At 37.2% G+C, this 15423-nt stretch overlaps 1 protein-coding gene across 3 annotated transcripts in view; it reads left to right on the forward strand.

Annotated features, from left to right (window-relative positions):
* LOC136866558 (FAST kinase domain-containing protein 1, mitochondrial) overlaps positions 1–15423 on the forward strand; it is a 147255-nt gene that overhangs the window by 104599 nt on the left and 27233 nt on the right. For all 3 annotated transcript variants that reach the window (XM_067143637.2, XM_067143639.2, XM_067143638.2), the window contains exon 7: positions 2510–2633. In XM_067143637.2, coding sequence (XP_066999738.2) covers positions 2510–2633 — 124 coding nt within the window. The remainder of the gene's footprint in view (positions 1–2509; positions 2634–15423) is intronic.

The raw sequence follows: 15423 nt of genomic DNA on the forward strand, positions 1-15423 counted from the left end.
TTGAGTCTTTATTCCATGCTCCGTTGCTTCGATTCGGGCGTGATATGTGAAACCCATATTTCGTCTTCCGTTACGATCTGACTCAATATGATAAAAATCATTGCTATCCGTATTGAAGATACTGAATGTAGGATGCTAAAAGGTTAGTTTTTTCCACCTATTCAATACATATAAATTTTATAAATTAGGAATTTATTGTTGATTCCACTTGAGACATGTTTCGCCCTTCATTGAGGGCATCATCAGTCAAAATATCACCTCAAGGTAAAAAATCAGGTAACTGGTTAGTAGTTGACGGTACAAATTAATACATATTATTAATACAATTACAAAAATTAAGTATGGGAAATAGTTGTACAAAAGTGATGGTTGAACATATAGGTTTATAGATGAAAAGTCAGCACCAATGCCTAAATTTAACATAGTAGAGTTCGGCAGTGGTGCTCTGGAGAAACAGTAGACGCAATCATAGGGAAATAAAAAGTTAAAAAATATTTACATTAAAACAATTAAGGGAGAAAAGGTGTAGTGCTCGGCGTCAATGTTTGTATCCAAAAATTAATGTCAAAGGTTGGTAACTATACAGTATTTACATTGTTCAATTGAACAGTTGAGATAAAGTTTTAAAAATATTTACATTATAACATTCAGCGTAAATGTTTGTAATAAAAACTAATGTCAATAGTTGGTAACTATATAGTAATTACAATATCTAATTGAATAGTTGAGAATTTACAAATATATACATAATTACAAAAGAGCAGCTGGTGTGCAAGGATAAAATTTTTTTTTTTTTTTTAGTACCAAGTGCGTCCTGGGTACTAAAAAAAAATTTTTTTTTATCCTTGCACACCAGCTGCTCTTTTGTAATTATGTATATATTTGTAAATTCTCAACTATTCAATTAGATATTGTAATTACTATATAGTTACCAACTATTGACATTAGTTTTTATTACAAACATTTACGCTGAATGTTATAATGTAAATATTTTTAAAACTTTATCTCAACTGTTCAATTGAACAATGTAAATACTGTATAGTTACCAACCTTTGACATTAATTTTTGGATACAAACATTGACGCCGAGCACTACACCTTTTCTCCCTTAATTGTTTTAATGTAAATATTTTTTAACTTTTTATTTCCCTATGATTGCGTCTACTGTTTCTCCAGAGCACCACTGCCGAACTCTACTATGTTAAATTTAGGCATTGGTGCTGACTTTTCATCTATAAACCTATATGTTCAACCATCACTTTTGTACAACTATTTCCCATACTTAATTTTTGTAATTGTATTAATAATATGTATTAATTTGTACCGTCAACTACTAACCAGTTACCTGATTTTTTACCTTGAGGTGATATTTTGACTGATGATGCCCTCAATGAAGGGCAAAACATGTCTCAAGTGGAATCAACAATAAATTCCTAATTTATAAAATTTATATGTATTGAATAGGTGGGGAAAACTAACCTTTTAGCATCCTACATTCTGACTCAATATGTCGTCACCTTCTTCGGCATAACAAGTCAAAAACGTCATCGAGCACTTAAATCTTTTGCTTTTGTGGTCCTCTGTTAGGAGTTTAGGGACCCAACGGGAGCACAGTTTCCTAAAGTTTAGGTTTTCAGAAACAATTTTGTAAAGCACTGACCTAGACACGTCAGGAAAGGCATTTGAGAGAGCTATTATTATGAAGCGTCTGTCCTCGCGAATCTTCGCTTCAACTGACACTACCAAATCGTCTGTGATCAGATATGGGTGACCGGAGCGGGCCTCATCACGGACGTTGTCACGGCCATCTTTGAAGCCTCGTACCCACTTAAGCACTTTGCCTTCACTCACAGCATTAGCACCATACACTCGGCAAATCTGTCGGTGGACGTCTACAACAGACAGGTACTTGTCCACAAAAAATTGTATCACTGACCGAACCTCACACGGGGTGGGCGAGTCGATAATCTTGAACATTTGAGCAAGCACAGAGCAGAACCGTACAGGTTAGCAGCAGAGCTGCAACTGAACATCATTGTTCCTAAGGCATGTGCGCAAACTACTAGTGTTTACAACAAAACGACCCTTCAAAAACACACCTCGTATTAGTTGATGGCAGTGTATGAAGATACGAAGATTGTCGTTGTCCTTTTGTGTTTTCATGCTTCGTCATTGTCTCTTTCTGTTACTGCCTCTTCAAACACTGATCTTCCTGTTTTGAGTTCCTTTTTTGTTCCTTTTATCTGTCTGTCTATATATAAAACCATCTGTAATGTATAGGATGGTTAAATATTTCTAAACGATCCACTAGGAGTATTAGAAAGTTTCCATTTGACAGTTTCCACTTATCGAGGGTAATTTGATTACATTTTGTGCCCAAGTCAGGGGACTGTTAAAGGCAAGTTTCTGCTTAATAGAGAGTCCGTTTAAGCTAGGTTTTACTGTAATGATCTTGAGTAATAGTTTTATGGTATAAAATTGTTATACTCTTATGTTGTTGAAATTTCCAGGCAACTTATCCCGTACGATTACGGCATAGTCTGATGCAGTTGAATCGCACTGTATGCCTGGATTACCCTGAACTTGATATTCCATGGTTTCATCAAAAATATTGTCAGGAAATAGCTTCACTAGGTAAGTAATCCTTCTTTCTCTTGAACATCGTACAGTGTGTCCGACTCTCAGCAGGGCCAGGATACAAAATGCATGTTCCAAGCGGCATATTCATAACCTCCTACCTATTCTATTACCAATATTATTACATTTATTGATTATTTATGCATCCAGTTTATCATGAGAACTAACTTTTTTTTTTTTTTTTTTCAGGCATTCAAACATTCATGCTTCTTCTAATGAAATTGCCTTCACACACATAACTTCCTGTTGCATAATTGTCTTAATTACTGTTTTTTCCTTTCCTTAATTTTAAGAATTGGCTTTACGTCGCACTGACGCAGACTGGAAAACACCACAACCATGTACCATACCTACTTCATACCAGTTCTCAATCATGGTTTAGAGGCATGTACTCTACTAAACAATGACTACAGCAGAATTCAGGCACAGAAATGAGATTCATTAGAACTATGATTCAAACTACTCAAAAGGACAAAATCAGGAAAGAAGTAAATAAGGGGGCAACGGGCATGAGGTCTCTATTACCAGTGAAATGCTGAATTCAGTGGTACGGGCACGTTATGAGACCTTACTGTCCAAGAGATGGTAAAATAAGATGTGCAGGGGAGAAGTCTCTGATGGGAAGATATTCTGAAACAGAAGATGTATGCAGACAGCAAGAAATGGCCACCACTTATACACCATACCTGGGAAACTGAAGTTGGAAAATTATGATTATGGTGATGAATATTTTTTTTCTCTCTTCTGAGTAAGCTGTCTGTGCCCCACATGTAAATTTCTCACTCCCCCTAGTTTGGGGAATTACTGAGTGTGTTCAGCCCTTGTCTCGTTTCTCTGTGGGGTTGGATATGAAGTGAGATGAATCTTCATATACAATATTAAATAGAAGGAAGGATCCACCTCTTCAGTACTCTGTTATTAAGTTGAACCAAATAGAAGTTACAAACTGTTGATTTGGGACCAGTTTCAACACATTTGAAGTCTCATCATCAGCCAATTAGCAAGGCAGAGAAAAAATTAAATCATAAAATTGTAAAAACACATAACACAATGATCACAGTCAAAACGAGTACATAGAAATAATTAACACTATTTTGTGTCGAAGCAATTCCAGTTGATGTTCCTAACACAATGATCACAGTCATAAGAAATAACACTATTTCGTGCCGAAACAATTCCAGCTGAAGTTCATAAGCAGATCTTGTATAATCTTGTGCTGCATTGACATATCAAGATGTTGTATTGAAGGTCAATAACGAGTTAAAGAACTTGTTCTAAGATGAAAACTTGAAGGATAACTCATTATGAAATTAAACTTGTGATATGCAGTTATGCATAGCTGTTGCTAGGCAAGGTCTTGTAGGCATTTGCTTTTTTAGCCGAAGAGTGAAAAGCAATTAATTGAAGTCTAAGGAATACAGTGTAGGTCTTAATTTCAACAATTCAAAATGGATATATATTTTTTTTTAAAAACACTTGAATCATTAAAAAAGAATAAAACCAAATAAAAAATATTTTTAAAATAGGAAGAAAACTTTAAAAAATTACAATGTGAGGCTCAGCTCGAACAGCTTGCCGTAGTGATTGATAAATGTATGGGAGACGATAAAAAGAGAAAAGGGTGGGGAATAATGAGCGCTTATTAGAGGGTGGGAGGGAAAGGAAAAAGTGGGGAGGATATCTAAAAAGGATCATGGGGGCGTTGTGGAAGGGGCAAGTAGCACGAGAGGGTATTGTGTAAATTGTGAAAGATTGATCGCTTACTTGTTGACTTGAGATTAGTTAAAATGGAGATGAGAAAATCAAAAAGGGTGTTAGGCTTCTCAGAAATATCCTTCAGGTTAAGGTTTGGATTGAAAAACTGGTCAAGGTGTATAAAACAGTTTTCAGTGATGTCCAGGAGAGAGCTTTTTATTTATAGTGCTGAGAATTTTTATACCTTGGTCTATTGTAGTGAAAGTATGTGTTGTGTCATGTATATGTTGCCCCACTGCCGAAAATCTGATGTATTTTATTGCATTAACGTGTTCAAAGTATCTAATTTTGAAGTTACGACCAGTTTGACCTATATAAGAAGAGTTACAGTTGTTGCAATTAAAACGGTATATGCCTGACTTAGCAAAAACACTGGTTTTATTTAAGGAGTTGGAGTTAAGTAGTAATTCAAGGTTTCTATTATTAGTTCAAAAAGAAATCATGGTGTTTTTTTTTTATGAAGACATTAGCAATACTGTAGGCATTTATACTGAATGTGAATGTGGAGTAAGCAGCTGGTTTAGGATTATCTTTTAAGAGTGTTGTATTAGGATTGTGTTTAAATTTGTTAATAATTCGTTCAATAAAAGAACTATTATAACCATTAAATTTAGCGATGAAGCAGATGATATTTAGTTCTTTATTTAAGTTATCCTTTGATAGTGGAATTTTAAAAGCACGGTTAACCATACTGTTGTACGAGGCGCGTTTATGTGTCTGTGGATGAAAAGAGTCTTGTTTTATGGTATTAGCTGTATGTGTGGGTTTTCTATAAATCATATATGATAATGAGGAAGGTAATCTGCTTATTGTTATATCTAGAAAATTAATTGATTTGTTTGATTCTGTTTCAAGAGTGAATTTAATATGCGGATCAATTTTATTGAGGTTATTTAGAGCAGATGTTGTGTTAAAACTCTTATCATCGAGGATCACAAATGTGTTATCTACATACCTGGCCCAAAATAATATGTCTTCAAAGTCGTCGTTGTTATCAATGAAATTTTTAACTTTAAATGATAACGCTTACCAAGCAAAATCCAAAGCCTATAACTACTTAGTCCTTAAAATCAAGATTGCTAAACTGGCCAAAGACATTAATTTTCTCAAACAGTGTATCGCACAAAATTTTACCCCAAATGTTCTTAAACATAACACTTTTAAACATCGCAGTTCTTCTGATTGTTCAAGAACACAAAAGTCAACAAGATTTGGTTGATCAATGAAATTAAATTCCTTTATAAGAAGAAATCTTTCCTGAACCATCGTCTTTATGAGTCTCACCTCGAAGCAACTCACCTACTATCAAGCACACAATGGGACTTATTTCAAACCAATGTAGACGATAAGTTATCCATTGCACTTTCCAAAAAGCAATCAACTTAAGATAGAAAGCTCAACAATCTCAAAAACATCTCTATGTCAAGAAAACCTTTTACTAAATTATCTAAAGAACCAAAAAATCACGACAATATAATTGGTAAGATCCATCCCCCTGTTGTCAACTTATCTAAGACAATCCTAGATGATAATGACAACTTAATCCTCTCAAAAGTCCCTAAACATAACTGGCCTAACTTAAATAAAAGTAACACAGTCTTTAATATAATCACTGAATCTCCATTAGCTATCAATAAAATGTCCTTAGAATTACAAGACGCAATTAGACTTGACTTAAAAAGAAAACTTAATAAGATTTACACCCCTAACGATAGTAGCAACAGTATTCCCTTCATTGAACATGAACACATTCTTAACCTTAGAAAGTAAATTAAACATCATAATCTCATTATCACAAATGCTGACAAAGGTAACACTACAATAGTGATGGATGAATTTGATTACATCAAAAAAATAAAATTTCTTCAGTAATAATTCCTTTTCTATAATGAAGAAAGATCCTCCTCAACTGATCCAACGTCTCCTTAAACAAACCCTAAAAACCTCTTCATTCTTATTTACTGAGCATTAAAAAACAAGATTATTGAGTATGAATCCCGGCCTGCCAGCCGCAAAATCTCTCCCTAAGATTCATAAGACTGATGTCCCCATTCAACCAACTATTAATTACAGACCTACCCAACCTTACAAATTAGCACAATTCATTCAGAAATTTCTAAAGTATAATTACAAATGTTTATCAAATAAGTCTGAAAAAAACACCATAAAACTAATTAAATAACTTTAAAATTCAACCACACCATTCTCTACACTCTTTCGATATTGTCAACATGTACCCCAGCATTAATATCCAAAAATTATTTCCTGTTATTGAGAAGAATTTAAACACATATAGTTGCTTAACCAAACTTGAAATTAATGATTTCATGACCATCCTTTTCCGGTCCAACATCAAGGTGACCTCGACATCGTGGTTTATTGTAACCGGTCCAACGTCGAGCTCACCTCGACATTATGTTTCATTCTACATGAGAAGTTATTTATTGAAGTTCTTTGACCTGATTGAGGTTGATCGATAACCCTGGAGTTTCTAGAGCAAATTTTTGTTCACAAAAGAAGCCATTCTGTTATCTCCATGGAGATAATACGAGATATATGTAGCTGTGTGTCGTCGTGGTTACCCGCGCCATGTCAGCTGTGTTTACAGTGAGTAGTGCTGCACACGTGTTAAACTAGGCATGTTTATCTGTAAAAGCGAATTGTCTCAGTTGAATTTGCGATATAAAATCAGCAAATATGAATGAAGAAGAAATACGTATGCACGTTTATTTAGACAGCAGTGACGATTATTATTTATTTGAATTAGGCGAAGAGTTTAGAGAACTGTCAAGTGAAGATGAAGGTGTAGTGAACTAGGGTTGGGCAGACCGGAACATTCACTTGTTCCGCAACATTAGGAGCTTGAGGCGGAGTGTTTCGGTACAGAGTGCCGAGACACGGGACACAGGACTGTAACTGTGTCCTAGAGAGAACTTCGAGAGGCGACAGGACATGCTCAGCTTCAGCTGGAATGTGCCTGAACCGAACGTGCTGTGCCAAGGCCGCACTAGATAGATAAGTTGGCCTTGGCTGTGTCTGCCTGTCGATACCGGCTGTGTGCCGCCCTGTGTTGGAGTGTCAACATTTTTTCATCCAGTTATATCTTTAATTCCAAAGCGATGACCCATATTTTTCTTGGGCTCAAAAGTTTCCTTAAAGTCCAAATTAATTTTTAACATCAATCCCCAAGAAAGTGTTGAGGGAAATTTTCGAGATATTGAAGAAAGTAAATGGAAGTTGAGAGGGAAGGAATTCGAAGTGCAGAGAGCATAACAGCACGAAAGTACATCAATGTTTTCATCCAGTTATATTTTTAATTCCAAAGCGACGACCCATATTTTTCTTGGACTTAAAAGTTTCCTTGAAGTCCAAATTAATTTTTAACGTCAATCCCTGAGAAAATGTTGAGGGAAATTTTCGAGATATTGAAGAAAGTAAATGGAAGTTGAGAGGGAAGGAATTCGAAGTGCAGAGAGCGAAGCAGCTAAAGCAGTGCAGCACAGAGCAGATTTTTGTAATCCACACAAATCTTTGCACCATCGCAAGTTGACAGACAGGGCAGGACAGAGCAGGGCAAGCCGGTTCTGCACCTACTTCCGCCTACCACGCGCAGTCTTCGAAACACAGTTTCCTGCACACGTGTCACGCAGTTAGTTAAGAAATGGAGGAGAAAATTACCACAGCCATTCAGTCTCACCATGTTTTGTAGGTACTATGTGAATCATGTGGACTGCAATGCAGTATGTACGTATATATGTATGTATGTATGTATGTTCGTGAGAAAATGGCTGAACAGAATTTAATGAAAATCAGTATGTAAATTTGGGGAATAAGGCACTACAGTCTAGGCTATAAATCATTTTATTCATGCTGCGTAACAAGGCAGTTTAGAGAAAGGCCTAAAATGTAATCCACGGAGCAAGTGGCCGTGCGGTTAGGGTCGCGCATCTGTAAGCTTGCATTCGGGAGATAGTGGGTTCAAACCCCACTGTCGGCAGCCCTGAAGATGGTTTTCCGTGGTTTCCCATTTTCACACTAGGCAAATGCTGGGGCTGTACCTTAATTAAGGCCATGCCCGCTACCTTCTCAATCTGATCAAAAATTAGATGGATGGCTTTTCCGGCGTTTGCTCTATTAACCAGCGTTTCGTCTTAGATCTGACACTAGACTCTTCAGAGTGGGATGTGTCAGACCCTACCCACTACCTTTAGTACAATGTCTTGATATGTCAATGCAGCACAAGATTATACAAGACCATCTGATGATTGTCAGATGATACCTGAAGCCATTTTCTCTGTGTAAATAGTAACTCTGAGCTGAAATACGGAAAATAAAAAGCGCCTCAGTTTGCTGCTAGTTGTAAATAATCATGGCGGCATGGATGAGGCTATTCGTAGCTGACTTGAAAATAGTGATGTTGAAAGTGGAAATGATTCTCTGGAGAGTGAAAATACTTCTTCTTCTTCTTCTTCTTCAACTGACATTGATAAAAGTGATTCCGATTTCAGTTCCGAGGTGGTAGTGCTGATTGAAACTACGGGGCAGAACCAGAATGCAACAAGAGTGGGTGAGAACTCTAGTAATGATACTTGGAATTGAAATCTTGTTGACAATAAGCCTGTTTCTGTAACATGCAAACCAGTTTCTGAAATTCACTCTATAGTGAGGAGGAGGTTGGGGAATAATCCAAAAGAAATGGACGTAATTTAATTTCTAACCCCCAGTTCTGGGATCACATTACAAGGGAAACCAATGCCTATGCCGCTACATTTCTTGCTAATTTATCTGCTTCCACTGAAACCAGTAATACTTACGAAAAAGACATTGGTTTCCTGTTGTTACAGATGAGCTAAAAGCCCTCACCACTCCTCTTCTAGTACGTTATTTGCTATAGACTCCTCTATTTGCAATACAGTCCACAACAGAACTCCTCCATCTTGATCTAGGCCATCCCCTAGGCCTCTTTGCAGTTTCATCCATGAATGTTCTCTTTGGTATTCTCTCACCTGGCATTCTCATCATGTGTCCAAACCATTTTAGCTTTGTTATATCAGTCTCTTCGTGAAATTTGCACTCTCCCATGCTTCTCCTTATTTCCTCATTTTGTATTCTATCTCGTCTTGTCCTTCCCTGTATGCTCCTCAAGAACCTCATTTCAGCTGCTTGTATCTTTCTTTGGTTCCGCTTAGTCAACGTTCAAGCTGTTGAAGCATAGGTCAGTATAGGTTTATAATAGGACGAGTATGAAAATTCTTGCACTTCATTGGCACATCTTTGTTCTTGCAGACTGCTGTATTCTTAAATCAGTTTCTCCATCCAGATTTCCATATTGTGACATCATGCTGTCCAAATATTAAAAAATTTTCACTACTTCAAGAGGTTCATTTCCTATTTTTATTACTCCCCTGGATTTTCTGTTTCCTCTCGTCATGATCAAAGTCTTGGTTTTCTCACTACTAATCTTCATTCCAAAATTTCTGATCTCCTCATTCCATAAATCAACTTGTGTCTGTACTTCCTCTTCATTATCTTACCAAACTACAAAAACATCAGCAAAGAGCATAGACTTTACTTGATTGCCCATCATCTTCTCCTTGACATTATGTAGAGTTCTATCCATGATGATAATGAAGAGTAAGGGATGTGACGTTGGTGACGAGTATTAGCTCTCCCCAACCATATTTCGAAACCTGCATTTGTGTTTCTTTAAAATTGTGTCAATCAGAATTATTTCTGTCTTGTATTCTACAAGTACCTTCTACGTGGCCTTGCCCACTTTATTTAATTGATACCATTTTCGTCATTGTCATCATGAGATTATGTTGCTGTAATGTTTTCTCTTGCAATCCTTATCTTGGTCTGGAAAAATTACGGGCCCTAAGTTGATGGGCGAGTCTATGACTTCGCTCTCCGTTCTGTGGGGCCATGCTCATTATCGGTGTGGCCCGCCATGAGTCTTGCCTTGAGTATGATGGAGGAAGGACGTGTGTTTACTCCGCTCCGGCATTTGGGTTCTGAAAACGACATGAAGCCTGGATAGATGGCTTGGTATTGAGGGCTTGCCCTCAAAAATCTTCTCAACCACTTTTCTACTGAACGTCCTCTGAGCTATTTAGTTTTCTAATAATGTGTAATGTACTTGAACCTCTATGTAAGTAACGTGTTTCTGCAGCTTCAACCAACATGTAAGTCTCTTCATAAATTCTTTTCCTTTGGCCTCTGGATTCTATCGAAGGTGGTGTACAAACTGTGTGTCTCAAGATTCCTGGTGTGTGAAACTTCTAAAACCGTCCATCCTCATCTTCTTTGATTTTAGTTAGGGCATTCTTTAATTCGGGTTCCCTATTGTATTTTGGTAATATCGCCTATCTGTTTCTGAAAGGCGTGGGTAGTGAAATTTAAGGTTACTTCCAAAAAAGAATTATGTTTTCATATTTCTTCTAATTTGTAAAGGCAAATTGGTTTATATTTATCTAACGTTTTCGGAAAGTTATGTGTAATTGGAAAGGTAACTACGCTGTTTATAAACTATAGAGCACGAGAGGTTTCACCTGAATTTCAGTGAAATGTTTTTCTGCCACATTCTAATTCTGGTTAATTTTATTTATTCTCCTGGGCTCTTTTTAATTATGTTTTTGGGGTTTCTTTCCCTCCTGTATTTGTACCATTGTTGCTCTTGTTTGTTTTTGGTGGTTGCTATGGACGCTTGGGATGTTTACGTTTCCATAGTAACCGGTTGGGTTGTTCTCTGCTGCTGTTTTATTATTATTTTCATGGGTGGGTTTCTGTCCTTACGTCGTTTTCTAATTATATGTCTTGGGTTGACTCTACATCCTGCTGGGGTATTATCTTGTTTTACTTGCCTTTTCCTTCTTTATTTCCCTTTTTATTTTTCTCTGGGAATTGTTTTATTCTACGCTCTCCCTGGGTGGTTTGATTTATTACCTTTTCTGGCAGTGAGATATGTACTGAATTCTGGTGGAATCTCTGGATTGTAGTTGGTACTGTTCAAATTGATAATAATTATAATAATGAAAGAAAATTAAATTATTGGAAACTGTTAAGAGTATAATTTAAGCAAAGAAATGGTCTCTGTTGAAGTGTAAACAGGTTACTAAGTCCTCAATTTCTGGGAGGTTGTTATGGAATATTGAAAGTATATTATTTTCTTTTCGTTCGGCCGAACATTTTATATTTTAACTTCACCCTTGCGTTTTATGTAGATTATAGTTTCTTTTCGAGGGCGTTCATCTATTCATGTTATACTAATTATGACTACTTTTACCCTTATTTATTTATTAAATAAAATATTTGGTATCTTGTTCTCAAAGAACATCTTGTTTTCTTTAGTAGTGTTGAAACAACTTATTGCCATACCAATGGGTAGTTTTCGGTTCATGGTCTCTGGGTAACTGTTGGGTAAACCTATGTAACGGTAAGTGTTTAACATTAATGATTTTGGTGTCTATTGACTTAATTTTCTTGTCCATGTTTAACTTCTACTGCTGATAGTCGGTAAGGCGGTAGAGTTAATTGGTAGCAGCTCTGTGGTTATTTTATTTGGGTGTTGTGGGATTAATGTAGGTTTGTTGCATCCTCACTTTTGTTATCTGGTCTGTTACCCCCAAACAGACCCAAGTGTCTGTGCTGATAGTTTATTATTTTGTGTGCCGACTGCTCTTATCTACTGTAGGTTGATTGCACCCTTCCTTGGTTTTATTTTAATGGTATGGTATTAAGTTGTTGAAAGACTATCTGAGGCAAAAACCAAAACAAATATTGTGATATAAAATTGTAAAAAAGAGTGCAGTGATCTTGTCTAATATCTTATTTGTTTGTTTCATGTATCTGCCATTTGGAGTCCCCTGTTTTACTTCGTTTGCACTTATACTGAGCTGTATGATTATCCAATGTGCTGATTATGATTTTGAAACCCTTCTGGTTACTGTGTGGTGCTCGCAGCCTCTCTGCTTGGATGTTTTGAGGTGACCTGTAAATTTTCTTCCTTATTCTCGGCGGATTTGGTGAGTGATTGCATTTAATTATTTATCCTGGATTGGTGGAAGTTGTAATTATTGAACAACTTGTAGTTGAGTATGACTTGGTTGACTCAGGGTTACATGTGTACTACCGTTGGCTACATGTGCTGTATTATGTGTACTGGCTGTCAAACTTGTATTTTTACTGCCTTCCTGCGTACTGTGATTGCGATTTCGGTGTGGATTAATTTGGTTTTATCTGGAAGAGCTTTTCTGATCTTTACCTTTAAGTGGAGTTTACTTGGTTGCTTGTTGGTGAGTGATAGTGTATCACCTGGGAGCATTTAATTGTGTTATTGGTTCTGGCTTTGCTTTTGGCTCCCAGACTTAATGTTGTTATTTATCATTGCTATCATATTTCTGGTATTGTGCTTCGGTGGTGTACATGCTAATTGTTAATTTATCTTCTTCTAAATTATATTTTCAACTGCGTTAGCTCTGGTGTGTGATACCGATAAGTTAACCTAACCTCTAGGCATGTCCAATTATGGCTAATTATATGTGTAAACGGTTATGTGCTGAAGTATACGGTGATGTGTTATGCCCTATCATTGTTGTGAACTAAGACCTGGTATTTTGGCGTTGATGGTTGTATGTGCCTTCCTTTTAATTGGTGCTGTGTGGATATATTTATTTGCCCTTACTATCTTATGGCTAACCTCTGTCGTTTCCATGCCTGTAACCGTTCTTGGCTGTTAGTATCTGATAATCTAGTGGGCAACATCATGGTATCTTGAAATTAATCTAGCCTGTGATGTTTCTGTGCTCCTTGGTTGGTTTTTAATTTGGAAATTGCTTAACCTTACTTGTCTTTTATTATTTCTTTAAAATTGGTTTAAGTTTCTGTTATCTGAAGTGTAGTTGGCTTTTAGTGTGGCGTTAAATATGCACCCTTGTGAGATCATGTTTGGTTTATTTGGCCTGTTATTATAGAGACGTGTTCCCATCCTTGTGTGGAATTTGGTATATTGAATCTGCCTATATGATGTGCTTCAATCATTACCGAGCTGTGGTGTGTTTCTGCTTTGACTGAGTGCTGTGTGTTGTCGGTTTGTGTGTCCTTTCATTTCATCATCCCACCTGTGAGTATGTATGTATGCTTGGTCTTGGTTTGTGATTGGAGTTGTCCTTTCCGTCAACTGTTTGTGGGGCAGTCATCAGTTATGGTTGGGCCATGTTGGTCGGTATTAGGTTGGGATAACTGGATGGCCTTGTGCCTGAGCTATTATAGTTTTAACTGGTTTTTTCCTTCCTGATTATTGGTCGGACGTACTTAGCTATTTCTGGTGTGTCGTGAACCATCTTCCTCGTGTAACCTATCAACTAGTTCAAGGATATTTATCTGGTGTCTGGGCCACTTCAAGTTTTCCTACTCGTGACTTGTCTTGCTGTGTATTAATTAATCTAATTGACCTTTTCTGAACTACTGCTTGGGTTTTCATCCTGCTGTAAGCATTATTTGGTAATTTAGTGTTTCTTATGCCTGATTATTCTCTCCATTTTGGTATTGTGCACTGCCGTGGTAATTATATGCCTAGAATATGTGTTGTCAAAATTTTGTTAACCTATTGGTACTTATCTAATTCCTTTGAGTTGTGGGTTCAAGTATTCCTTACCATATCTACTTGTCGGGTCTTGTGTTGTGTTGTTGATGATCCTCTGCCTGAGGGGTGGTATATGCCCTTTTGAACCTTCATTGGGATGGCTTTGGACATATGTAAGGTGGTTGTGTTGTGACGGTACCGTGGATTATTTTTGGGGATTTATTTTGGGGTGGCATGAGAACTTCACGGCATGTTGTTGAGGATGGTTGCGTTCCTTTAATCCCTTTGTGGAGCTGACACATGTCCGGTGTGGTTTGTCATGGTTGGGTTATTCTTTTGTGTTGTATTATTTGGTGATGTTGGCACCTTGGTATGGGCAGTGTTCGTGTCTGTCTTTGATTTACCTCCGTGTTCTGTGGATATGGCCATTTCTTCCTACATGAAACTACTACTCTCGGAATTAGCTTGTTGTTATAAGAAAGGTGTCTGTTTAGTATGTCCGGGTTTCTTCTTTCCTGTCTTCATGCATTTCCTAATTGATCCGATGTCGCCTAGTGTTTAATATTTTCTCCTGTAAAGCTCATTTTAATTTTACCTACCACTCTATGGTGTTTCATTTTTCTCAGTGGATCTCTTAGTGTCTGTTGACATTGGTGTTTGTCATCTTACCGTGCTATGGGTTTGCTACTCTGGTATGGGACGGATTAGGATTCTCTTAGTCGGTACTGGAATCTTCCTGCTAATTGATTATGGGGTCTATTAGTTGAGAACTGCCTTCTTCATGCTTCTGTGAGCATTTTCCATGGACTTGCCTCGTATCCTGCCACTTATGTTTTATTTGCCTGCTCCCCTGGGAGATAGGGGGAGGCACCTGTTGGCTGTAGAGCGACAGTGTGATCGGAAAGTCACGTATTTATAGACCAGGTAATGCTGAGACCCTTTTGGGTAACCGGTAGTGTACGCTGTGTTGGTCAGTGCTCGTTATTTTCCTTTTGGGGTCTTCTGATCTGAGGTTTTAAATTTCCTTTTGATTTGATTGGTTGTCCCTTTGTGGAATGAATTGTGATTATGTTTCCATGCAGTAGGTTAGTTACCTGATTCCAGATTGTGTTCCCTCCTGTGATTCTTCTGTCCCTATTTCTGTCCTGGTAATTCCATGTTGCTTATTAGTGTTTAATGAAGTGTCTGTTCGCTTGGTGTTAGTTGGTTGATTAGTTGTTGATGACTAACCTGATTGCGCCCCCTACACCTAATAGTACTAGTGGTCTCCAACCGATCGTGCCTACTCTTCCCTTGCTATGAATTTGTTTATCTTTTAAGCCTTGGATTTTTCATATTTAATACCCTATCCCTGGTATATTGAAGTATAATTTATTAATTGCGTATTGGTAGCTTGTCCTTATTCTTATTCAACTAGGTGATGTATTCTGATGTGGGAAGTTGAACCTG

The sequence above is a fragment of the Anabrus simplex genome, chromosome 3, assembly GCF_040414725.1.
Source record: "Anabrus simplex isolate iqAnaSimp1 chromosome 3, ASM4041472v1, whole genome shotgun sequence".
NCBI classification, from domain to species: Eukaryota; Metazoa; Arthropoda; class Insecta; order Orthoptera; family Tettigoniidae; genus Anabrus; species Anabrus simplex.